This window comes from Epinephelus fuscoguttatus, linkage group LG20, assembly GCF_011397635.1.
Source record: "Epinephelus fuscoguttatus linkage group LG20, E.fuscoguttatus.final_Chr_v1".
NCBI classification, from domain to species: Eukaryota; Metazoa; Chordata; class Actinopteri; order Perciformes; family Serranidae; genus Epinephelus; species Epinephelus fuscoguttatus.
This window is the reverse complement of record NC_064771.1, coordinates 31,454,908-31,480,680: the sequence shown is the minus strand read 5'-3', so window position 1 is coordinate 31,480,680 and position 25,773 is coordinate 31,454,908. Positions and strand designations below refer to the sequence as shown.

The window sequence follows — 25,773 nt, the reverse complement described above, 5'->3', positions numbered from 1 at the left end:
TCATAAATCATGTTTGTGATTATGTGAAGGCAAATAATAAAAAAAAAAAAAAGGGTTTTTTTTTTAACACTTTTTTTTTATCACAGATGAAGGTCATGCAGACAGAATGAAAACTAAATAAAATAACTTAATAATTATTCATATGTTTAATTTATTTTTCTGCTTTACACACATACATATGTTGAATTTTGTCGTTATATGCTCAAGTTTTACTTTCCCACGACCTCTATCAGCGATACATTCAAAATGTGATTTTATAATTTATTTAATTATTATCATTATTATTATCAGTAGTAGTATCATTATTATTATTATTAGATTTTTATTTTCTTAATTTTTTTCCTCCATGTTACTATTAGAGTACTTGCTTGCTCTCCTTATTATTTATTTATTTATTTATCTATGTCTAATGTCAAGGCCTATTTATTTTATTTTATTTTATTTTACTTTATTTTATTATTTTTTCCCTTCCATGTTACAATTAGACTACTTGCTTGCTTTCCTTATTAATTAATTTATTTATGTATTTATTTATGTCTAATATCTAGGCCTATTTGTTTGTATTTAATTTCATTTTAATTTACTTTATTTTATAATATTTTTCCCCTCTATGTTACTAATGGACTGCTTGCTCGCTTTCCTTATTTATGTATATATTAAAAAAGAGGATCACAAATAAAAATTTCAATAAGGACCACGAGAAAAAAACACATTTGTCGCTTTAAAAGTCGCCAAACACCCCGATGTTGCTCTCAAAATGTTTCCTATCGGACAAATCTGTGTGATGATGAAAAGTGAGTTGTTTTAATGCTTTTATTGGAGATTATATGAGAGGGACCCAACTGCAGTCAAGATGGCCGACTAGGGCGCCGCCATATATCTAGTCTATACCGGAAAGTTGGAAAGTCCCAAGCGGAAGTTTCTTCTTCGTTTAATTTTTTGCTTATTCGGCGGCCATACTGATTAGCGGGTTGTGTTCAGAGAACAAGAGAACGGTAAGAAAAATAGTCTTTTAATTATCATCCAACAAGTGTGGTATTATATATGAATTTTATCCGTTTAAACTCAGCGCGGGATTTCAGATTTATACGCAACATCATCTTATTGTGGTGAAAATGTTTCATTAGCAGACTAATTAGAATCCGAAATATGTGTGTGTGACATTATACATGTATGAAGGCCTGTGCTGCGGCTAATTGTGATCATGAAAGCCGCAGTTCAGCTCAGTGTAAGGAAAGTGAAAAAGGTGCGCCCTGCAGTATAAATGAGGCTCTGCAGCTCTGCTCCATCACAACAACTGGTTGACAGGAGAAATCACTATTTGCTCCATACAAAGAAAACTTGTAGCTTCCAAAGCAAAATGCTCAGCAGGATCTTGTTGGTGTTGCTGTCTCTCAGTCTGTACAGTGCAGGCTCCTCACTGAGCTGCAGATGGGTGTGTGTGTGTGTGTGTGTGTGTGTGTGTGTGTGTGTGTGTGTGTGTGTGTGTGTGTGTGTGTGTGTGTGAGATGCAGGCTAATGAGGATGCTGAAGTGGACGACACTGTGTCCTTCCCAAATCATCTGTACAGCCAGGCGTCCAAAGCATCAGTAAGTCACACTCAGCTTTGCTAATGAACATGAAAGAGACACACAACTGTTATAAAGTGACATAAATCTGTCCCTGTTGTAATTCATGATGAATGTTCTTCCTCCAGGCTGAGGACAAAGTTGCTTTCACAGTTCAGATTCTGGAGGAGATGGTGGCCCTGCTTGAGGGGGGTTACAGCTCTGCATCATGGGAGGAGAACACAGAGGAGAACTTTCTCAGTGTTGTAAGCAGGCAGGCTGTCGGCCTTCGCGCCTGTGTGAGTCTCACTGTGGATTGACCTCAGATTTATAAACCTAAAGACATGAATCACTGATGTCTGTTTGACTAAATGTTGTTAAGTACATGTGCAGAGTTAACACATCCACTGTGACTGTGTAGTGAAGATGGTTTTAATCTTTTTTAACTTCTATTTAGATTGGGAGCCACAGGGAGAGCAAGAGGCTGCACATGTACTTCAAGAGACTCTCGCATCATGTCCTGATGCGAATGGTAAGTTTATCAATAAATCATTCCATCCATCAGTCAATCAATCAATCAATCAATCAATCAGTCAATAGTATTTATCATGTCTGAATGCTGATGATATTCTTCTGTGTGCAGGGCCACAGTGCTGAAGCCTGGGAGCTGATCAGGAGGGAAATGAAAAGCCATCTGAAGAGAGTCGACCAGCTGATTTCATCTAACTAACATCTGTCTGTCACATTAACAATGTGTCACATGCAGTCTATTTATTTGTTATTTATTAAAGCATTTATTTATCAATTAAAGTATTTATTTATGTATTTATTATTTATCAATTTATTTAAGTATTTATTTATTTAATTATTAAGTTATTAATCTATTTATTGATCTTGTATTGTATTTACATGCTTATTTATAAAATTTGCATTAAACTAAATTTTATATTTTGTATTTTTGTATGCTATAGTCAATAAAAAGAATATTTCTTCCTGCAAATGTACATGTGTTTATTGTTTTTATTCCTGTTACATTAAAAAAAGGAGTCTTTTTTAAAATGTTTCTTCATAATGAGAACAAATCAGTCAACAAGCAGGAAGGTTTGTTTCCGCTTAATCGAGGCCGGGTCGTGGGGTCAGCAGGCTGAGCAAAATATTCCAGACGTCTCTCTCCTCAGCAACGCTTTACAGCTCCATCTGGGGGATCCCATGGCGTTCCCAGTCTGCCCCAGGGCCTCCTACCAGTGGAACATGCCCAGAACACATCTAGAAGGAGGCGCCCAGGAGGATCCTGATCAGATGGCCGAACCACCTCAACTGACCCCTCTCTACACAAAGGAGCAGTGGCTCTACTCTGAGCTTCCTCTGGATGTCTGAGCTCCTCACCCTATCTCTAAGGCTGAGCCCAGACACCCCACGGAGGAAACTCATTTCGGCCGCTTGTATCTGTGACCTCATTCTTTCATCCATTACCCAGAGCTCATGACCATTCAAGAACAAACACCTGTCGTTGGGTTTAGGAAAAACCCCAACCTGGTCTCACTCTGAAGTCGTCAAAAACTGCCGCCTGGTCAGTTACTTCTTGCATTAGACGCCGACAAAAATAGCCGTCCTTTCATGTCAGCATGATATGCAGCCGGTTGCCTAACAGCCTCAGGAGAAACATGGCAGGGCACCAACCAAAGTCAAGGCAGCAGGAGTCCAAGTAGGGCGGGTGGGAGGGTCCAACAACCACCCACTTACACCCAGGAGGCCGGTGTTTGCTTCCCGTGTGATTGTAATTCATAGTGTTGTGCTGACGTAGTATATTTTGAAAGAGACTGTGTGCAAACTGTACAATTCCTGTGAAAACAGAAGTGTATATTGAAAGAAGACAATGCATGTAACAGGCAGAACTTGACACAGCGTCCCAGAACGTCACCAACCAACACACCCAGGGTACTTTCCATGTCATATCTCAACATGGAAAGTCCATGACCAAACGTCGATATGTGACGAGGTCGGAGTGAGAATGTGTTGTTCCACCAACTCCAGTATAAACATATCGGCATCATTATCGACCAAAAGTACTTTGTTAAGGTTTTCATGCGATTGTGCAGGGTTTGCCCAAGTACAATATGACAAAAGAACATTCAACTTCTGTTCCAAAGGTGGTCCTTATTTCTTCGGCAATCTCTTGCCAATACAAATAGACTAGTTGGCATCCCTAAAAAATATGGAAGTGGTCTGCCACTGATTTACCACACAGTTTCCAGCATTCATCCCACCCTGAGACCCCTGTTGCATACATTTCATTTCAGTTCATTCCAATTCAACAGAACTTTACTTATCCCGAAGGCAACTCTTGTGCCAGAGAATGCTTCAAATTACCATGGAAATCCAGAGTTCTCGCGAGAGCACAATTTGAATTTGCTCAGCAAGTCACTCTGCCAATCAGTAATGATGCTCATTACCCATGCCCTTGGAGCCGAGCTGCACCAATCACATTTGTGTATCTGATATAGGCGGGCCAGAGGCGAGCTAAACATGACGACAGCGCTGCAACGACGAAGTCTGGAATCAGTCAGTAAACATTGCAAGATGGCTACAGATGAACACCAGTTGTTTGAAACGGCTTTGGCCGCTACAATGAACGAGTTAGACTTGGCTTTTTCTCTAAAAGAGGAACAGAAGACGGCGCTCGAGTCTTTCCTTTGCAAGAAGGACGTTTTTGCTGTTTTGCCGACCGGATATGGCAAGAGTCTAATCTACCAGTTAGCTCCGCTGGTAGCTAAGCTCTGGATACGTCACCCCGTGTATTGTTCTGATTGGTCGTAGTGTTATCCAATTGTGTGCAGTGATATTTACAAATGCATGCTTGGTGCCGCCCCTCGAGTTGGGCCATTTGCATTACTCATAGCCAGGCCCTAAATCTTTCTAGATTTGGGTCTGGATTTCCAGGCTAGCTTCAAATTACAGTAACCAAAATTCTAAACAATCACAACCAGTACTACCCAGACAACCAGTGGGTTCCCCGGGTCAGGGTCAATCACTGGGCCCAGTTTTTGAACAAAGTAGTATTAAATATCAGACAAAAAAAAATCAAATATAGCCTACAAGACAGAGGTGTTTGTGAAGAGCAAAAGCAAAAACCAGTGCCTAATAGAGCAACAATAGGAGTATGATAATGACAGGGGAGAGAGACGTTGTCCAGAATACTGAGTAGTTTTCTCAGCATCCTTGTCTCTGACACCTTAAAGACTCCAGTTCCACTCCCAGGACAGAACCAGCTTTCCCAGTGAGCTTACTGAGTCTGTTAGCATCAGCTGCCCCGGCTCACTACAGTGTAGAAGATGACGCTTCCACAGAGTGATAAAACATCTGCAACACGGTTCTACAGACATTGAAAGATCTGAGTTTCCTGAGAAAATACAGGTGACCTACATAGCAAAAGTGTTTTTGTCCAGTCCAACATATTGTCCATGTGTACGTCCAGATACTTAATTATCAACAATTTCCAGTTCTCTGCATCTGTTTTCTTAATGTAACTGGAATAAAAACAGTAAACACATGTCTATTTGCTGGAATAAAAAATATTTTTATTGAGTACAGTAGAAAAAAAATAACAAAATATAAAATTTTGCTCAGTGCAAATTTAAATAATAAATATGTTGATCAACACATGATCAATAAATACATTAATAAATAGATAATAAATAGATAAATAAATAAATGTGACAGACAGATGTTAGTTAGATGAAATCAGCTGGTCGACTCTCTTCAGATGGCTTTTCATTTCCCTCCTGATCAGCTCCCAGGCTTCAGCACTGTGGCCCTGCACACAGAAGAATATCATCAGCATTCAGACATGATAAATACTATTGACTGATTGATTGATTGATTGATTGATTGATACATTGATAAGTAGACTTACCATGTGCTCCAGAACATGGCTTGAGAGTCTCTTGAAGTACATGTGCAGCTTCTTGCTCTCCTTGTGGTGCACAGTCTAAATGAAGTTAGAGTAAAACAATGATTAAAACCATCTTCACTACACAGTCACAGTGGATGTGTCAACTCTGCACATGTACTTAACAACATTTAGTCAAACAGACATCAGTGATTCATGTCTTTAGGTTTATAAATCTGAGGTTAATCCACAGTGAGACTCACACAGGAGCGAAGGCCGACAGCCTGCCTGCTTACAACACTGAGAAAGTTCTCCTCTGTGTTCTCCTCCCATGATGCAGAGCTGTAACCCCCCTCAAGCAGGGCCACCATCTCCTCCAGAATCTGAACTGTGAAAGCAACTTTGTCCTCAGCCTGGAGGAAGAACATTCATCATGAATTACAACAGGGACAGATTTATGTCACTTTATAACAGTTGTGTGTCTCTTTCATGTTCATTAGCAAAGCTGAGTGTGACTTACTGATGCTTTGGACGCCTGGCTGTACAGATGATTCGGGAAGGACACAGTGTCGTCCACTTCAGCAGTCTCAGTGGTGTTAGTGGAGTTACTAGCCTGCATCACACACACACACACACACACACACACACATCATGAAGTAAAGAGACAGTGACGTCACTGACTGACTTTAAACAGCAGCAGCAGCAGCAGCAACAGAAGAAGTGCACTTACCATGGTGTCCAGTAGAGCCAAAGATTCTTCACTGTGCTGTCTGAATTTATGATCCACCCATCTGCAGCTCAGTGAGGAGCCTGCACTGTACAGACTGAGAGACAGCAACACCAACAAGATCCTGCTGAGCATTTTGCTTTGGAAGCTACAAGTTTTCTTTGTATGGAGCAAATAGTGATTTCTCCTGTCAACCAGTTGTTGTGATGGAGCAGAGCTGCAGAGCCTCATTTATACTGCAGGGCGCACCTTTTTCACTTTCCCATCACCTGGGAATCACTGCAGCTTTCACACGGTTCAAAGGTCACAATTAACCACGACACAGACCAACATACATGTATAATGTCTCACACATATTTCGGATTCGAATTAGCGCCTCAATTAAAAAAATCTCCCACGATAAACACATAAACAAATATCACAGCAAAGCGAAAATATCACGCGCGTTAAAAACTCTCATGTGTCGTAAAACAGTAGAAAATGCAAACAACATAATGACAAACACAACTCACTAATAATAATATTAGAATGTATAAGATAATATTCGATATCAGGGAATTATGGGATTATTTCAGGAATATTTTTGCGATTTTTAAAGGCCAAATAGAACATTGTAGACTTACATTAAATGCCATATGACTTTATTTTAATAAGAAAAACATAATTATGATTTCATACATGAGTTTATTTGTTCAGTTTTGTTACTTTGCACTTTTTATTGCAGATTTCATCTCATGTTTTTGATGCAGTCACCTCCACGTTTTTGTGATTTTTAAACGAACCTGAACACAAATGTAATTTTCTTTAATTAAATCCGTGTTGTTGATCAAATGTTTGATTGCAGTTATTTTTGACTTGTTTTCAAAAATTAAATCCATTTCGTATTTTGGAGATTTTAGACAAGAAATTGTCTTTATCAGTTTAATTTCACTGCAGTCTGCAGCTCTTTATGCGATGTGAATTACGTGTTAAAACGAACATTCTCTGTTTATTAGAGCTTCCATCTGTAGTATAATATAAAGCATAATTTATATGTAATTCATGAATGAGTCTGTGACTGCAGTGTGGCACATACCGAGCATGCCGCAGGAGGAAAGCGCTTCCCTCGAAGTGAAACTGGAAATGGCTGCGGCCTGCGTTACGTGACATGTGACGTCCTCACGCTGCGATGTGAAATGACAATCTGGTCATTGTTCGATTACCTGCAATCTGTTTATCTATTTATTCACTTTGTTTTATTACTATTTATTTATTTTATGAATTATTTCTTCCAGCAAATGCAAATGTGTATTATTTGTATTCCAATTAATGACGAAGATTTGTCTTTTTAGTGAGAACAAATCTATAACATAAAGGAACGTGTGTTTCTACTGTACGAGATCAAATATTACAGAATTATTAAAATAAGATTATTGATCCCACACCGGGGAAATTCACATGACACAGCAGCTCAAATATCAGCAGGTTGAATGGCAACAGAATAATTACAAGATAAAATAAAAAAAAACCATATATGTCAGAATCAGAAAAATATAAAATATAAAGTCCTGAAATTAGACACAGCTATACACGTACTATTATAAGTCATTAAAAGAATGCAACAGAGGGGTTATCTTTGGTTGAACAAACTTTTTATGACTATAATGACACTTTTAATGGAAGTTTGTGTAAAAAGTAAAATAAAGTTGAGACTGAAGCTGCAGCCCAACTGGAAACCTTTTATTTATTAAATTGCAGTTTGTGTAAAAGTCTCTTTGTTGTAAAAAATAACTAAAATAAAGTTGGGATTCAATATTGTATAATAACCGCCAATTTTAATATCACTTTCAAACTGGTGTACCGCTGCAACACTAGTGTCTATAGCCTTGTAATAACTCTCACAATAGTTACACCTACTGAAAGTACAAGATAGAGCTGGTGTTAAATATCCAGCTCAGATAAAACTGACCAAACAAAACAAACATGTCTATATTACATCAGACAGTATGAATGAGCTGCTGCACTGGAATCAGTTGCATCACTTTGCTTGTGCCACACAGCTGCAGGTTGCCTACAGCATGGATTTCAAGGAGAAAACTGGGGACAAGCTCCCTTCAATATTTAGAATATTTTCATTTGTACCCCCCAATAAAACATAAAATAGAAGACTTTTATTTTGGAAATATATATATATAAATAATACACTTTAAATCAAGGCCACAAATTGATGCATAAAATTTTCTGATGGAGTGTGTCTGGGGAGAATTTAATCCCCAAGAGGATCGAGCTCAGCCCTGAATGCCCTTAAATCCATATGATGAAAGATTTAAAACAGACTTTTATTATATCTGGCCTATATCTATATCTATACATTAATGTATGCTTATTATCTGGCTCCCTGGTCTCCTGTCATTCTGCAAAGTGGCCCTGGACAAATCAAGTTTAGTATCCCTGGTTTGAGCCCTAGAAAACAAGAATTCAGCCCTTGTTATTTATCATAATATTTATCATTAGTTTGGCCCTTTAATTTTTGTTCCCATTATCTGGTTCACATCTCTTGTCCTTTTTAATACATGCAATGTATGAAACACAAATTACAATCAATTTACCATTAAAGAAATAAAAGCCCAGAGCAAAGGCAAACGATATTTGTCCAAACTCTGCAGCCACTTTATGAATCACAGGCCTGATGGATGGTTTATAGTCTGATTCTCACACTCAGACAGTGTGCTCTGATCTGTAGGAGGATCCCCTCCTCAGCAGGCTGTCCGGTTCTCACGTTAAAAGCCTCCATGTTCGAGTTAAAACAAGGCGAAATGTCACTGACCATTTCAAATGAAGGAGCGTCACAGCACGCGCCGCAGTCACGCAGCCGCTTTCATTTTCTCTGGATGGGAACTTCCCGTTTTATGGCAGCGAGTGGACACAGGTACAGAGCCTGCAGCCCTATATTGATGAATGATTAACGATGATGACGAGTCCGCACAGAATTATGATGTAATTCAGTTTGGGTGTTTTGTTTGATTATTTGTTGTTTGTTTGTTTGTTACAATTACAAACAGGTGCGCCCTGCAGTATAAATGAGGCTCTGCAGCTCTGCTCCATCACAACAACTGGTTGACAGGAGAAATCACTATTTGCTCCATACAAAGAAAACTTGTAGCTTCCAAAGCAAAATGCTCAGCAGGATCTTGTTGGTGTTGCTGTCTCTCAGTCTGTACAGTGCAGGCTCCTCACTGAGCTGCAGATGGGTGTGTGTGTGTGTGTGTGTGTGTGTGTGTGTGTGTGTGTGTGTGTGTGTGTGTTTGCGTGTGTGATGCAGGCTAATGAGGATGCTGAAGTGGACGACACTGTGTCCTTCCCGAATCATCTGTACAGCCAGGCGTCCAAAGCATCAGTAAGTCACACTCAGCTTTGCTAATGAACATGAAAGAGACACACAACTGTTATAAAGTGACATAAATCTGTCCCTGTTGTAATTCATGATGAATGTTCTTCCTCCAGGCTGAGGACAAAGTTGCTTTCACAGTTCAGATTCTGGAGGAGATGGTGGCCCTGCTTGAGGGGGGTTACAGCTCTGCATCATGGGAGGAGAACACAGAGGAGAACTTTCTCAGTGTTGTAAGCAGGCAGGCTGTCGGCCTTCGCTCCTGTGTGAGTCTCACTGTGGATTAACCTCAGATTTATAAACCTAAAGACATGAATCACTGATGTCTATTTGACTAAATGTTGTAAGTACATGTGCAGAGTTAACACATCCACTGTGACTGTGTAGTGAAGATGGTTTTAATCTTTTTTAAGTTCTATTTAGATTGGGAGCCACAGGGAGAGCCAGAGGCTGCACATGTACTTCAAGAGACTCTCGCATCATGTCCTGATGCGAATGGTAAGTTTATCAATAAATCATTCCATCTATCAATCAATCAATCAATCAATCAATCAATCAATCAATCAATCAATCAATCAATCAATCAGTCAATAGTATTTATCATGTCTGAATGCTGATGATATTCTTCTGTGTGCAGGGCCACAGTGCTGAAGCCTGGGAGCTGATCAGGAGGGAAATGAAAAGCCATCTGAAGAGAGTCGACCAGCTGATTTCATCTAACTAACACCTGTCTGTCACATTAACAATGTGTCACATGCAGTCTGTTTATTTATTTCTCAGTTCATTAAGGTTTTTATTTATTTTTTATCTAATTCATTAAAATTTGTATTTATCTATTTAAGTATTTATCTATCTATTTGTTTATTTATTTATTAAAGGAATTACTTATTTATTTATTTAAGAATTTATTTATCTGTTTATTAAGATTTTTTAAATTTAATTATTAAGTTATTTATCTATTTATTGAACATGTATTTAACTTTGTTTATTTAACATGCTTATTTCTTGAATTTGCATTGAACTAAATTTTATATTTTAGTATATTTTTATGCTATAGTCAATAAAAATAACATTTCTTCCAGCAAATGGACATGTGTTAATTGTTTTTATTCCTGTTAGTTGAAAAAAAAAGAAAAGGAGGCATTCTTTTGTGTGACTTCATAATGAGTACAAATCAAACACACAGGAAGGTGTGTTTCTAATAACTAGGGGAGAGTGGGGTCGGTTGGGACAGATGGAAAGTGGCTTTTTAGCCAGTTAGAAAGCGACTGCACCTTTACCATGCTCATACTCAGCATCATACTGGCCTCTCAGTGGGACGAACCCGAAACACCTCTTACGGGAGAAACCCAGGAGGATCCTGATCAGAAGTCCGAACCACCTCGACTGACCCCTTTTGACGCTAAGGAGCAGTGGCTTTACTCCCAACTCCACACCCTATCTCTAAGGCTGAGCCCAGACACCCACAGGGGAAACTCATTTCGGCTGCTTGTATCTGCGAACTCATTCTTTCGGTCACTACCCAGAGCTCATGACCAGAGGTGAGGGTTGGGACGTAGATGGACCAGTGGTAGTCCGGTGTAGTGCATCACTCGCATCAAACTGCCGATGGAAAACTTGTCAAATACCACCACTCAGTCAGTGACTTCCACGTCAGACATCGACAAGAAAATTCATCCTTTCATGGCGGTATGATATGCAGCATTAGTTTATAATGCCACCCGAAATGAACGTAACTGAGGGAGCTGGAAAGTCCCTGTTAGACAGGTGTGAGGGGCGGTGGATGGGTCAAACAAACACTGGACTTCCACCCGGAAGCCTGGTGTTGGCTTCCCATATAAATGTTGAGCCAAACCATGATGGCTTTTCCAAACCTAACCACATGCTTTTGTAGCACAGTGAAATAAACGTAAATACGCTGTGTTTTACCGACATTGTTAGTTTATTTTGAAAAAGACAGTATGTATGTAACGAGCAGAAACTTCATAGATCCTGTGAAACCAGCACGTTCTCACTCCGACCTCGTCACATATCGACATTTGGTCATGGACTTTCCACGTCCACATACGATGTGCAAGGTACCCTGGGTGTGTTGGTTGTTGACGTTCTGGGACGTCAAGTTCTCTTCTTTTAAGATACACTTCTGTTTTCACAGGAAATTTAACCTTTACATGCAGTCTCTTTCAAAATAAACGCACTACGACACCGCAAATTGACGTTCTTTTTCCTTTAACAACAAACACACATTTGGGTTTGGGCAACAAAAACACATGGTTAGGATTAGTAAAAAATAACAGGGTTTGGCTTTAGAATCTTACAGGACGTGAACACCGCTCTCTCGGGTGAAAGTCGGTGTTTGTTGGACCCATCCATCACTGCTCCTGCCCAACCCATTCCAACTTTCGCTGCCTTAACATTCATCCTTGTCGTTAGAGGACGCCTTCTTTCGTTGGTTTCTGACGCCACAAGTCACTGCCCAAGTGCCAGATTTCTATGACTTTGAGTGAGACCGTGCTCATGAAAACTGACTTGCATTTTGAAAAGACAGAGTGCAGGTAACAAGCGTAAAGTGACACAGCGTCCCAGAACGTAAACAACAGACGCACTAAGAATACCTGATAACGTAATATATGTAGGGGAGACCGGGGATGATTGTAACACTTTTTGTTTGAGCAAGTGTAACTCAGTGTTTTGGTTTTTTTTGGTAGAGCTCTTAAATTTTGATACATGGTACCCATATTTGTCTGCTATAAATCACACAGACTTTGACCTCTACTACACCATCACAGATTATGGAAATTAATGTCAAATACAAAGAGGTATGTTGTTACAACGTACCCCAGTACCACAGTGAGTTGTAACAGTAGCTGGGGATGGATGTAACAATTAAATTATTGTGCTTAAAAAAGATTCACAATAGGCTAAATGTATTCAAGCACTTCAATGAATAATAAAGCAGGAACAATAAACTTGTAAGAATACAATAATTATAATATTAAAATAAATAGACATGTATAACGTAAATACAAAAATGGCTGACGTTTGAACAGCATTTTAACAGTTGAACAATAAACACTTTCGAAGAGTAACTACTATCTGAGCAAACTAAGGCACAATACCTATAGTCTATTTTTAATCTGATTGGCAGCTGTGGCAAATGTAGATGTCCTTGCCTGGGGTGCAGGCTTCATGGGCCCAAAATCCACACTTTTTAAGAACTGTTATAACCCTCCCCATGCCTAGCAGCCGTGAAAGAGCTAACAGTTTTTAGCATTTAGCTTCAAAGCTAGCACTAATGAAACACGTCAAATTAAACTAGAGAAACTACTACTGGAACCTATGTAAGTGAAACAATTGTACATACAACACAATGGACACTATGCAAAAAACAACTGTGATGACAGTGTTTGGTTTCTTACCTCAAAAACTGTTTTTTGGCTCTAGAACAGACAAATTTGGACTCAGAGACATGCGACTTCACCAGTGAGCTCCAATTGTAAATGGGCATGGACTATGTTGATGATGTCACCACAGCTCGTTTCTAATTGGCCAAACTGAGAGTGTTACAACTATCCCTTTGTTACAACCATCCCCGGTCTCCCCTAGACGTGAGCGTCCACTGACCAAGCGACGATATGTGATGAGCTGGGAGTTCCACCCAACCTGATCTCACTCCAAAGTTGTCAAAAACTGGCGCTTGGTCAGTGACTTCTGGCGTTTGACACTGACGAAACAAGCCATCCTTTAATGTTGGCATATGTGGCCGGTTGCTGTTGTTGTTTATCGGTGCCCAGTGGCGTCAGGGGGAATGTGGCGGGACAAGGATGAAAGTTAAGGCGGCAAAAGTCCAAGTAGGGTAGGGTAGGGTACCTTGCACGTCGTATGTGGACGTGGAAAGTCTGTGACCGAACGTCGATATGTGACGAGGTCGGAGTGAGAATGTGCTGGTTTCACAGGATCTATGAAGTTTCTGCTCGTTACATACATACTGTCTTTTTCAAAATAAACTAACAATGTCTGTAAAACACAGCGTATTTACGTTTATTTCACTGTGCTACAAAAGCATGTGGTTAGGTTTGGAAAAGCCATCATGGTTTGGCTCAACATTTATATGGGAAGCCAACACCAGGCTTCCGGGTGGAAGTCCAGTGTTTGTTTGACCCATCCACCGCCCCTCACACCTGTCTAACAGGGACTTTCCAGCTCCCTCAGTTACGTTCATTTCGGGTGGCATTATAAACTAATGCTGCATATCATACCGCCATGAAAGGATGAATTTTCTTGTCGATGTCTGACGTGGAAGTCACTGACTGAGTGGTGGTATGTGACAAGTTTTCCATCGGCAGTTTGATGCGTAGTGATGCGGGCACTACACCGGACCACCACTGGTCCATCTACGTCCCAACCCTCACCTATGGTCATGAGCTCTGGGTAGTGACCGAAAGAATGAGTTTGCAGATACAAGCAGCCGAAATGAGTTTCCCCTGTGGGTGTCTGGGCTCAGCCTTAGAGATAGGGTGTGGAGTTGGGAGTAAAGCCACTGCTCCTTAGCGTCAAAAGGGGTCAGTCGAGGTGGTTCGGACTTCTGATCAGGATCCTCCTGGGTTTCTCCCGTAAGAGGTGTTTCGGGCTCGTCCCACTGAGAGGCCAGTATGATGCTGAGTATGAGCATGGTAAAGGTGCAGTCGCTTTCTAACTGGCTAAAAAGCCACTTTCCATCTGTCCCAACCGACCCCACTCTCCCCTAGTTATTAGAAACACACCTTCCTGTGTGTTTGATTTGTACTCATTATGAAGTCACACAAAAGAATGCCTCCTTTTCTTTTTTTTTTTCAAGTAACAGGAATAAAAACAATAAACACATGTCCATTTGCTGGAAGAAATGTTATTTTTATTGACTACAGCATAAAAAAATATACTAAAATATAAAATTTAGTTCAATGCACATTTAATAAATAAGCATGTAAATAAATAAAGTTAAATACATGTTCGATAAATAGATAAATAACTTAATAATTAAATTTAAAAAATCTTAATAAACAGATAAATAAATTCTTAAATGAATAAATAAGTAATTCCTTTAATAAATAAATAAACAAATAGATAGATAAATACTTAAATAGATAAATACAAATTTTAATGAACAGATAAAAAATAAATAAAAACCTTAATGAACTGAGAAATAAATAAACAGACTGCATGTGACACATTGTTAATGTGACAGACAGATGTTAGTTAGATGAAATCAGCTGGTCGACTCTCTTCAGATGGCTTTTCATTTCCCTCCTGATCAGCTCCCAGGCTTCAGCACTGTGGCCCTGCACACAGAAGAATATCATCAGCATTCAGACATGATAAATACTATTGATTGATTGATTGATTGATTGATTGATTGATTGATTGATTGATACATTGATAAATAGACTTACCATGTGCTCCAGAACATGGCTTGAGAGTCTCTTGAAGTACATGTGCAGCTTCTTGCTCTCCTTGTGGTGCACAGTCTAAATGAAGTTAGAGTAAAACAATGATTAAAACCATCTTCACTACACAGTCACAGTGGATGTGTCAACTCTGCACATGTACTTAACAACATTTAGTCAAACAGACATCAGTGATTCATGTCTTTAGGTTTATAAATCTGAGGTTAATCCACAGTGAGACTCACACAGGAGCGAAGGCCGACAGCCTGCCTGCTTACAACACTGAGAAAGTTCTCCTCTGTGTTCTCCTCCCATGATGCAGAGCTGTAACCCCCCTCAAGCAGGGCCACCATCTCCTCCAGAATCTGAACTGTGAAAGCAACTTTGTCCTCAGCCTGGAGGAAGAACATTCATCATGAATTACAACAGGGACAGATTTATGTCACTTTATAACAGTTGTGTGTCTCTTTCATGTTCATTAGCAAAGCTGAGTGTGACTTACTGATGCTTTGGACGCCTGGCTGTACAGATGATTCGGGAAGGACACAGTGTCGTCCACTTCAGCATCCCCAGTGGTGTTAGTGGAGTTACTAGCCTGCATCACACACACACACACACACACACACACACACACACACACACACACACACACACACACACACACATCATGGAGTAAAGAGACAGTGACGTCACTGACTGACTTTAAACAGCAGCAGCAGCAGCAGCAGCAACAGAAGAAGTGCACTTACCATGGTGTCCAGTAGAGCCAAAGATTCTTCACTGTGCTGTCTGAATTTATGATCCACCCATCTGCAGCTCAGTGAGGAGCCTGCACTGTACAGACTGAGAGACAGCAACACCAACAAGATCCTGCTGAGCATTTTGCTTTGGAAGCTACAAGTTTTCTTTGTATGGAGCAAATAGTGATTTCTCCTGTCAACCAGTTGTTGTGATGGAGCAGAGCTGCAGAGCCTCATTTATACTGCAGGGCGCACCTTTTTCACTTTCCCATCACCTGGGAATCACTGCAGCTTTCACACGGTTCAAAGGTCACAATTAACCACGACACAGACCAACATACATGTATAATGTCTCACACATATTTCGGATTCGAATTAGTCTTCTAATGAAACATTTTCACCACAATAAGATGATGTATAAATCTGAAATCGCTGAGTTTAAACGGATAAAATTCATATATAATCTCCAATAAAAGCATTAAAACAACTCACTTTTCATCATCACACAGATTTGTCCGATAGGAAATATTTTGAAGCAACATCTGGGTGTTTGGCGACTTGTAAAGCAACAAATGTGTTTTTCTTGAGTGAAAGTGAGGTGATATTGAAATTGACAGTTATCAAACAATATTGAAAACAAAATGCAACTTTATTTTAGTTATTTACTTTTTGCTCAAACTTCCATTTAAAAAAAGGTTTCAAGTGTCCATTATAGTAATAAAACGTTTGATCAACCAAAAATAACCCCTCTGTTTTCATTATTTTAAGGGTAATTTTACCTATAATAATAATAATAATAATAATAATAATAATAATTCTGCAATACCGTGATATTATCAACACATGTTCTTTTATGTTGTTTGATTTGTACTCAGTAAAAAGACAAATCTGCATCCTTAATTGGAATACTAATAATACACATTTACATTTGCTGGAAGAAATAACATATAATACTATATGATTAATAAATTGTTCTCCAAACAAAGTGAACAAATAGATAAACAGATTGCAGGTAATCGAACAATGACCAGATTGTCATTTTCACATCGCAGCGTGAGGACGTCACATGTCACGTAACGCAGGCCGCAGCCATTTCCAGTTTCACTTCGAGGGAAGCGCTTTCCTCCTGCGGCATGCTCGGTATGTGCCACACTGCAGTCACAGACTCATTCATGAATTACATATAAATTATGCTTTATATTATACTACAGATGGAAGCTCTAATAAACAGAGAATGTTCGTTTTAACACGTAATTCACATCGCATAAAGAGCTGCAGACTGCAGTAAGATTAAACTGATAAAGACAATTTCTTGTCTAAAATCTCCAAAATACGAAATGGATTTAATTTTTGAAAACAAGTCAAAAATAACTGCAATCAAACATTTGATCAACAACACGGATTTAATTAAAGAAAATTACATTTGTGTTCAGGTTCGTTTAAAAATCACAAAAACGTGGAGGTGACTGCATCAAAAACATGAGATGAAATCTGCAATAAAAAGTGCAAAGTAACAAAAGTGAACAAATAAACTCATGTATGAAATCATAATTATGTTTTTCTTATTAAAATAAAGTCATATGGCATTTAATTTAAGTCTACAATGTTCTATTTGGCCTTTCAACATCGCAAAAATATTCCTGAAATAATCCCATAATTCCCTAATATCGAATATTATCTTATACATTCTAATATTATTATTAGTGAGTTGTGTTTGTCATTATGTTGTTTGCATTTTCTACTGTTTTACAACACATGAGAGTTTTTAACGCGCGTGATATTTTCGCTTTGCTGTGATATTTGTTTATGTGTTTATCGTGGGAGATTTTTAATTGAGGCGCTAATTCGAATCCGAAATATGTGAGACATTATACATGTATGTTGGTCTGTGTCGTGGTTAATTGTGACCTTTGAACCGTGTGAAAGCTGCAGTGATTCCCAGGTGATGGGAAAGTGAAAAAGGTGCTCCCTGCAGTATAAATGAGGCTCTGCAGCTCTGCTCCATCACAACAACTGGTTGACAGGAGAAATCACTATTTGCTCCATACAAAGAAAACTTGTAGCTTCCAAAGCAAAATGCTCAGCAGGATCTTGTTGGTGTTGCTGTCTCTCAGTCTGTACAGTGCAGGCTCCTCACTGAGCTGCAGATGGGTGGATCATAAATTCAGACAGCACAGTGAAGAATCTTTGGCTCTACTGGACACCATGGTAAGTGCACTTCTTCTGTTGCTGCTGCTGCTGCTGCTGTTTAAAGTCAGTCAGTGACGTCACTGTCTCTTTACTTCATGATGTGTGTGTGTGTGTGTGTGTGTGTGTGTGTGTGTGTGTGTGTGTGTGTGTGTGTGTGATGCAGGCTAGTAACTCCACTAACACCACTGAGACTGCTGAAGTGGACGACACTGTGTCCTTCCCGAATCATCTGTACAGCCAGGCGTCCAAAGCATCAGTAAGTCACACTCAGCTTTGCTAATGAACATGAAAGAGACACACAACTGTTATAAAGTGACATAAATCTGTCCCTGTTGTAATTCATGATGAATGTTCTTCCTCCAGGCTGAGGACAAAGTTGCTTTCACAGTTCAGATTCTGGAGGAGATGGTGGCCCTGCTTGAGGGGGGTTACAGCTCTGCATCATGGGAGGAGAACACAGAGGAGAACTTTCTCAGTGTTGTAAGCAGGCAGGCTGTCGGCCTTCGCTCCTGTGTGAGTCTCACTGTGGATTAACCTCAGATTTATAAACCTAAAGACATGAATCACTGATGTCTGTTTGACTAAATGTTGTTAAGTACATGTGCAGAGTTGACACATCCACTGTGACTGTGTAGTGAAGATGGTTTTAATCTTTGTTTTACTCTAACTTCATTTAGACTGTGCACCACAAGGAGAGCAAGAAGCTGCACATGTACTTCAAGAGACTCTCAAGCCATGTTCTGGAGCACATGGTAAGTCTACTTATCAATGTATCAATCAATCAATCAATCAATCAATAGTATTTATCATGTCTGAATGCTGATGATATTCTTCTGTGTGCAGGGCCACAGTGCTGAAGCCTGGGAGCTGATCAGGAGGGAAATGAAAAGCCATCTGAAGAGAGTCGACCAGCTGATTTCATCTAACTAACATCTGTCTGTCACATTAACAATGTGTCACATGCAGTCTGTTTATTTATTTATCAGTTCATTAAGGTTTTTATTTATTTTTTATCTGTTCATTAAAATTTCTATTTATCTATTTAAGTATTTATCTATCTATTTGTTTATTTATTTATTAAAGGAATTACTTATTTATTTATTTAAGAATTTATTTATCTGTTTTTTAAGATTTTTTAAATTTAATTATTAAGTTATTTATCTATTTATCGAACATGTATTTAACTTTATTTATTTACATGCTTATTTATTAAATGTGCATTGAACTAAATTTTATATTTTAGTATATTTTTTATGCTATAGTCAATAAAAATAACATTTCTTCCAGCAAATGGACATGTGTTAATTGTTTTTATTCCTGTTAGTTGAAAAAAAAAGAAAAGGAGGCATTCTTTTGTGTGACTTCATAATGAGTACAAATCAAACACACAGGAAGGTGTGTTTCTAATAACTAGGGAGAGTGGGGTCGGTTGGGACAGATGGAAAGTGGCTTTTTAGCCAGTTAGAAAGCGACTGCACCTTTACCATGCTCATACTGAGCATCATACTGGCCTCTCAGTGGGACGAACCCGAAACACCTCTTACGGGAGAAACCCAGGAGGATCCTGATCAGAAGTCCGAACCACCTCGACTGACCCCTTTTGACGCTAATGGCTTTACTCCCAACTCCACACCCTATCTCTAAGGCTGAGCCCAGACACCCACAGGGGAAACTCATTTCGGCTGCTTGTATCTGCGAACTCATTCTTTCGGTCACTACCCAGAGCTCATGACCAGAGGTGAGGGTTGGGACGTAGATGGACCAGTGGTGGTCCGGTGTAGTGCCCGCATCACTACGCATCAAACTGCCGATGGAAAACTTTCATGGCGGTATGATATGCAGCATTAGTTTATAATGCCACCCGAAATGAACGTAACTGAAGGAGCTGGAAAGTCCCTGTTAGACAGGTGTGAGGGGCGGTGGATGGGTCAAACAAACACTGGACTTCCACCCGGAAGCCTGGTGTTGGCTTCCCATATAAATGTTGAGCCAAACCATGATGGCTTTTCCAAACCTAACCACATGCTTTTGTAGCACAGTGAAATAAACGTAAATACGCTGTGTTTTACCGACATTGTTCGTTTATTTTGAAAAAGACAGTATGTATGTAACGAGCAGAAACTTCATAGATCCTGTGAAACCAGCACGTTCTCACTCCGACCTTGTCACATATCGACGTTTGGTCATAGACTTTCCACGTCCACATACGACGTGCAAGGTACCCTACCCTACCCTACTTGGACTTTTGCCGCCTTAACTTTCATCCTTGTCCCGCCACATTCCCCCTGACGCCACCGGGCACCGATAAACAACAACAGCAACCGGCCACATATGCCAACATTAAAGGATGGCTTGTCCCGCCAGTGTCAAACGCCAGAAGTCACTGACCAAGCACCAGTTTTTGACAACTTTGGAATGAGATCAGGTTGGGTGGAACTCCCAGCTCATCACATATCGTCGCTTGGTCAGTGGATGCTCACGTCTAGGGGAGACCGGGGATGGTTGTAACAAAGGGATAGTTGTAACACTCTCAGTTTGGCCAATTGGAAACGAGCTGTGGTGACATCATCAACATAGTCCATGCCCATTTACAATTGGAGCTCACTGGTGAAGTCGCATGTCTCTGAGTCCAAATTTGTCTGTTCTAGAGCCAAAAAACAGTTTTTGAGGTAAGAAACCAAACACTGTCATCACAGTTGTTTTTGCATAGTGTCCATTGTGTTGTATGTACAATTGTTTCACTTACATAGGTTCCAGTAGTAGTTTCTCTAGTTTAATTTGACGTGTTTCATTAGTGCTAGCTTTGAAGCTAAATGCTAAAAACTGTTAGCTCTTTCACGGCTGCTAGGCATGAGGAAGGTTATAACAGTTCTTAAAAAGTGTGGATTTTGGGCCCATGAAGCCTGCACCCCAGGCAAGGACATCTACATTTGCCACAGCTGCCAATCAGATTAAAAATAGACTATAGGTATTGTGCCTTAGTTTGCTCAGATAGTAGTTACTCTTCAAAAGTGTTTATTGTTCAACTGTTAAAATGCTGTTCAAACGTCAACCTTTTTTGTATTTACATTATACATTTCTATTTATTTTAATATTATAATTATTGTATTCTTACAAGTTTATTGTTCCTGCTTTATTATTCATTGAAGTGCTTGAATACATTTAGCCTATTGTGAATCTTTTTTAAGCACAATAATTTAATTGTTACATCCATCCCCAGCTACTGTTACAACTCACCCTGGTACTGGGGTACGTTGTAACAACATACCTCTTTGTATTTGACATTAATTTCCATAATCTGTGATGGTGTAGTAGAGGTCAAAGTCTGTGTGATTTATAGCAGACAAATATGGGTACCATGTATCAAAATTTAAGAGCTCTACCAAAAAAAACCAAAACACTGAGTTACACTTGCTCAAACAAAAAGTGTTGCAATCATCCCGGTCTCCCTACATATATACGTTATCAGGTATTCTTAGTGCGTCTGTTGTTTACATTCTGGGACGCTGTGTCACTTTACGCTTGTTACCTGCACTCTGTCTTTTCAAAATGCAAGTCAGTTTTCATGAGCACGGTCTCACTCAAAGTCATAGAAATCTGGCACTTGGGCAGTGACTTGTGGCGTCAGAAACCAACGAAAGAAGGCGTCCTCTAACGACAAGGATGAATGTTAAGGCGGCGAAAGTTGGAATGGGTTGGGCAGGAGCAGTGATGGATGGGTCCAACAAACACCGACTTTCACCCGAGAGAGCGGTGTTCACGTCCTGTAAGATTCTAAAGCCAAACCCTGTTATTTTTTACTAATCCTAACCATGTGTTTTTGTTGCCCAAACCCAAATGTGTGTTTGTTGTTAAAGGAAAAAGAACGTCAATTTGCGGTGTCGTAGTGCGTTTATTTTGAAAGAGACTGCATGTAAAGGTTAAATTTCCTGTGAAAACAGAAGTGTATCTTAAAAGAAGAGAACTTGACGTCCCAGAACGTCAACAACCAACACACCCAGGGTACCTTGCACATCGTATGTGGACGTGGAAAGTCCATGACCAAATGTCGATATGTGACGAGGTCGGAGTGAGAATGTGCTGCTTTCACAGGATCTATGAAGTTTCTGCTCGTTACATACATACTGCCTTTTTCAAAATAAACTAACAATGTCGGTAAAACACAGCGTATTTACGTTTATTTCACTGTGCTACAAAAGCATGTGGTTAGGTTTGGAAAAGCCATCATGGTTTGGCTCAACATTTATATGGGAAGCCAACACCAGGCTTCCGGGTGGAAGTCCAGTGTTTGTTTGACCCATCCACCGCCCCTCACACCTGTCTAACAGGGACTTTCCAGCTCCCTCAGTTACGTTCATTTCGGGTGGCATTATAAACTAATGCTGCATATCATACCGCCATGAAAGGATGAATTTTCTTGTCGTTGTCTGTCGTGGAAGTCACTGACTGAGTGGTGGTATTTGACAAGATTTCCATCGGCAGTTTGATGCGTAGTGATGCGGGCACTACACCGGACCACCACTGGTCCATCTACGTCCCAACCCTCACCTCTGGTCATGAGCTCTGGGTAGTGACCGAAAGAATGAGTTTGCAGATACAAGCAGCCGAAATGAGTTTCCCCTGTGGGTGTCTGGGCTCAGCCTTAGAGATAGGGTGTGGAGTTGGGAGTAAAGCCACTGCTCCTTAGCGTCAAAAGGGGTCAGTCGAGGTGGTTCGGACTTCTGATCAGGATCCTCCTGGGCTTCTCCCGTAAGAGGTGTTTCGGGCTCGTCCCACTGAGAGGCCAGTATGATGCTGAGTATGAGCATGGTAAAGGTGCAGTCGCTTTCTAACTGGCTAAAAAGCCACTTTCCATCTGTCCCAACCGACCCCACTCTCCCCTAGTTATTAGAAACACACCTTCCTGTGTGTTTGATTTGTACTCATTATGAAGTCACACAAAAGAATGCCTCCTTTTCTTTTTTTTTCAACTAACAGGAATAAAAACAATAAACACATGTCCATTTGCTGGAAGAAATGTTATTTTTATTGACTATAGCATAAAAATATACTAAAATATAAAATTTAGTTCAATGCAAATTCAAGAAATAAGCATGTTAAATAAACAAAGTTAAATACATGTTCGATAAATAGATAAATAACTTAATAATTAAATTTAAAAAATCTTAATAAACAGATAAATAAATTCTTAAATGAATAAATAAGTATTTCCTTTCATAAACAAATAAACAAATAGATAAATACAAATTTTAATGAACAGATAAAAAATAAATAAAAACCTTAATGAACTGATAAATAAATAAACAGACTGCATGTGACACATTGTTAATGTGACAGACAGATGTTAGTTAGATGAAATCAGCTGGTCGACTCTCTTCAGATGGCTTTTCATTTCCCTCCTGATCAGCTCCCAGGCTTCAGCACTGTGGCCCTGCACACAGAAGAATATCATCAGCATTCAGACATGATAAATACGATTGATTGATTGATTGATTGATTGATTGATTGATTGATTGATTGATTGATTGATTGATTGATTGACTGATAGATGGAATGATTTATTGATAAACTTACCATTCGCATCAGGACATGATGCGAGAGTCTCTTGAAGTACATGTGCAGCCTCTTGCTCTCCCTGTGGCTCCCAATCTAAATAGAAGTTAAAAAAGATTAAAACCATCTTCACTACACAGTCACAGTGGATGTGTTAACTCTGCACATGTACTTAACAACATTTAGTCAAACAGACATCAGTGATTCATGTCTTTAGGTTTATAAATCTGAGGTTAATCCACAGTGAGACTCACACAGGAGCGAAGGCCGACAGCCTGCCTGCTTACAACACGGAGAAAGTTCTCCTCTGTGTTCTCCTCCCATGATGCAGAGCTGTAACCCCCCTCAAGCAGGGCCACCATCTCCTCCAGAATCTGAACTGTGAAAGCAACTTTGTCCTCAGCCTGGAGGAAGAACATTCATCATGAATTACAACAGGGACAGATTTATGTCACTTTATAACAGTTGTGTGTCTCTTTCATGTTCATTAGCAAAGCTGAGTGTGACTTACTGATGCTTTGGACGCCTGGCTGTACAGATGATTCGGGAAGGACACAGTGTCGTCCACTTCAGCATCCTCATTAGCCTGCATCACACACGCAAACACACACACACACACACACACACACACACACACCCATCTGCAGCTCAGTGAGGAGCCTGCACTGTACAGACTGAGAGACAGCAACACCAACAAGATCCTGCTGAGCATTTTGCTTTGGAAGCTACAAGTTTTCTTTGTATGGAGCAAATAGTGATTTCTCCTGTCAACCAGTTGTTGTGATGGAGCAGAGCTGCAGAGCCTCATTTATACTGCAGGGCGCACCTGTTTGTAATTGTAACAAACAAACAAACAACAAATAATCAAACAAAACACCCAAATTGAATTACATCATAATTCTGTGCTGACTCGTCATCATCGTTAATCATTAATCAATATAGGGCTGCAGGCTCTGTACCTGTGTCCACTCGCTGCCATAAAACGGGAAGTTCCCATCCAGAGAAAATGAAAGCGGCTGCGTGACTGCGGCGCGTGCTGTGACGCTCCTTCATTTGAAATGGTCAGTGACATTTCGCCTTGTTTTAACTCGAACATGGAGGCTTTTAACGTGAGAACCGGACAGCCTGCTGAGGAGGGGATCCTCCTACAGATCAGAGCACACTGTCTGAGTGTGAGAATCAGACTATAAACCATCCATCAGGCCTGTGATTCATAAAGTGGCTGCAGAGTTTGGACAAATATCGTTTGCCTTTGCTCTGGGCTTTTATTTCTTTAATGGTAAATTGATTGTAATTTGTGTTTCATACATTGCATGTATTATTTTTTATTTCCAAAAAGCTCAAAAGGACAAGAGATGTGAACCAGATAATGGGAACAAAAATTAAAGGGCCAAACTAATGATAAATATTATGATAAATAACAAGGGCTGAATTCTTGTTTTCTAGGGCTCAAACCAGGGATACTAAACTTGATTTGTCCAGGGGCCACTTTGCAGAATGACAGGAGACCAGGGAGCCAGATAATAAGCATACATTAATGTATAGATATAGATATAGGCCAGATATAATAAAAGTCTGTTTTAAATCTTTCATCGTATGGATTTAAGGGCATTCAGGGCTGAGCTCGATCCTCTTGGGGATTAAATTCTCCCCAGACACACTCCATCAGAAAATTTTATGCATCAATTTGTGGCCTTGATTTAAAGTGTAATTATATATATATATTTCCAAAATAAAAGTCTTCTATTTTATGTTTTATTGGGGGGTACAAATGAAAATATTCTAAATATTGAAGGGAGCTTGTCCCCAGTTTTCTTCTTGAAATCCATGCTGTAGGCAACCTGCAGCTGTGTGGCACAAGCAAAGTGATGCAACTGATTCCAGTGCAGCAGCTCATTCATACTGTCTGATGTAATATAGACATGTTTGTTTTGTTTGGTCAGTTTTATCTGAGCTGGATATTTAACACCAGCTCTATCTTGTACTTTCAGTAGGTGTAACTATTGTGAGAGTTATTACAAGGCTATAGACACTAGTGTTGCAGCGGTACACCAGTTTGAAAGTGATATTAAAATTGGCGGTTATTATACAATATTGAATCCCAACTTTATTTTAGTTATTTTTTACAACAAAGAGACTTTTTACACAAACTGCAATTTAATAAATAAAAGGTTTCCAGTTGGGCTGCAGCTTCAGTCTCAACTTTATTTTACTTTTTACACAAACTTCCATTAAAAAGTGTCCCTTATAGTCATAAAAAGTTTGTTCAACCAAAGATAACCCCTCTGTTGCATTCTTTTAATGACTTATAATAGTACGTGTATAGCTGTGTCTAAT

The 25,773-nt window shown here is 39.6% G+C and overlaps 6 protein-coding genes across 6 annotated transcripts; 3 read left to right on the top strand and 3 right to left on the bottom strand.

Annotated features, from left to right (window-relative positions):
* Positions 1-944: 944 nt before the first annotated feature.
* LOC125881287 (interferon a3-like) lies at positions 945-2,313 on the top strand (the record flags this gene model as incomplete). The annotated part of the gene is made up of 5 exons (XM_049564375.1): positions 945-995; positions 1,515-1,589; positions 1,697-1,846; positions 2,005-2,079; positions 2,191-2,313. Coding segments are annotated over 5 exons (438 nt in total), but the record flags the coding sequence as incomplete, so codon positions are not given.
* Positions 2,314-5,274: 2,961 nt separating this feature from the next.
* Positions 5,275-6,381, bottom strand: LOC125880953 (interferon a3-like). Its single transcript, XM_049563804.1, has 5 exons — positions 6,167-6,381; positions 5,957-6,049; positions 5,700-5,849; positions 5,461-5,535; positions 5,275-5,361 (listed from the first exon to the last, which is right to left on the bottom strand). The coding sequence occupies exons 1-5, from the start codon at positions 6,296-6,298 to the stop codon at positions 5,275-5,277; spliced, it is 537 nt and encodes a 178-aa protein (XP_049419761.1). The 5' UTR covers positions 6,299-6,381.
* A 2,890-nt stretch (positions 6,382-9,271) lies between these two features.
* Positions 9,272-10,254, top strand: LOC125880951 (interferon a3-like). Its single transcript, XM_049563802.1, has 5 exons — positions 9,272-9,417; positions 9,465-9,539; positions 9,647-9,796; positions 9,954-10,028; positions 10,168-10,254. The coding sequence occupies exons 1-5, from the start codon at positions 9,319-9,321 to the stop codon at positions 10,252-10,254; spliced, it is 486 nt and encodes a 161-aa protein (XP_049419759.1). The 5' UTR covers positions 9,272-9,318.
* Positions 10,255-14,761: 4,507 nt separating this feature from the next.
* LOC125880948 (interferon a3-like) lies at positions 14,762-15,997 on the bottom strand. Its single transcript, XM_049563798.1, has 5 exons — positions 15,703-15,997; positions 15,456-15,548; positions 15,199-15,348; positions 14,960-15,034; positions 14,762-14,848 (listed from the first exon to the last, which is right to left on the bottom strand). The coding sequence occupies exons 1-5, from the start codon at positions 15,928-15,930 to the stop codon at positions 14,762-14,764; spliced, it is 633 nt and encodes a 210-aa protein (XP_049419755.1). The 5' UTR covers positions 15,931-15,997.
* Positions 15,998-17,722: 1,725 nt separating this feature from the next.
* Positions 17,723-18,813, top strand: LOC125880949 (interferon a3-like). Its single transcript, XM_049563799.1, has 5 exons — positions 17,723-17,901; positions 18,047-18,139; positions 18,247-18,396; positions 18,561-18,635; positions 18,727-18,813. The coding sequence occupies exons 1-5, from the start codon at positions 17,770-17,772 to the stop codon at positions 18,811-18,813; spliced, it is 537 nt and encodes a 178-aa protein (XP_049419756.1). The 5' UTR covers positions 17,723-17,769.
* Positions 18,814-23,191: 4,378 nt separating this feature from the next.
* LOC125880950 (interferon a3-like) lies at positions 23,192-24,148 on the bottom strand. The gene is made up of 4 exons (XM_049563801.1): positions 23,948-24,148; positions 23,691-23,840; positions 23,458-23,532; positions 23,192-23,314 (listed from the first exon to the last, which is right to left on the bottom strand). Exons 1-4 carry the CDS (start codon positions 24,146-24,148, stop codon positions 23,228-23,230), a joined length of 513 nt encoding a protein of 170 aa, XP_049419758.1. The 3' UTR covers positions 23,192-23,227.
* Between the last annotated feature and the right edge of the window lie 1,625 nt (positions 24,149-25,773).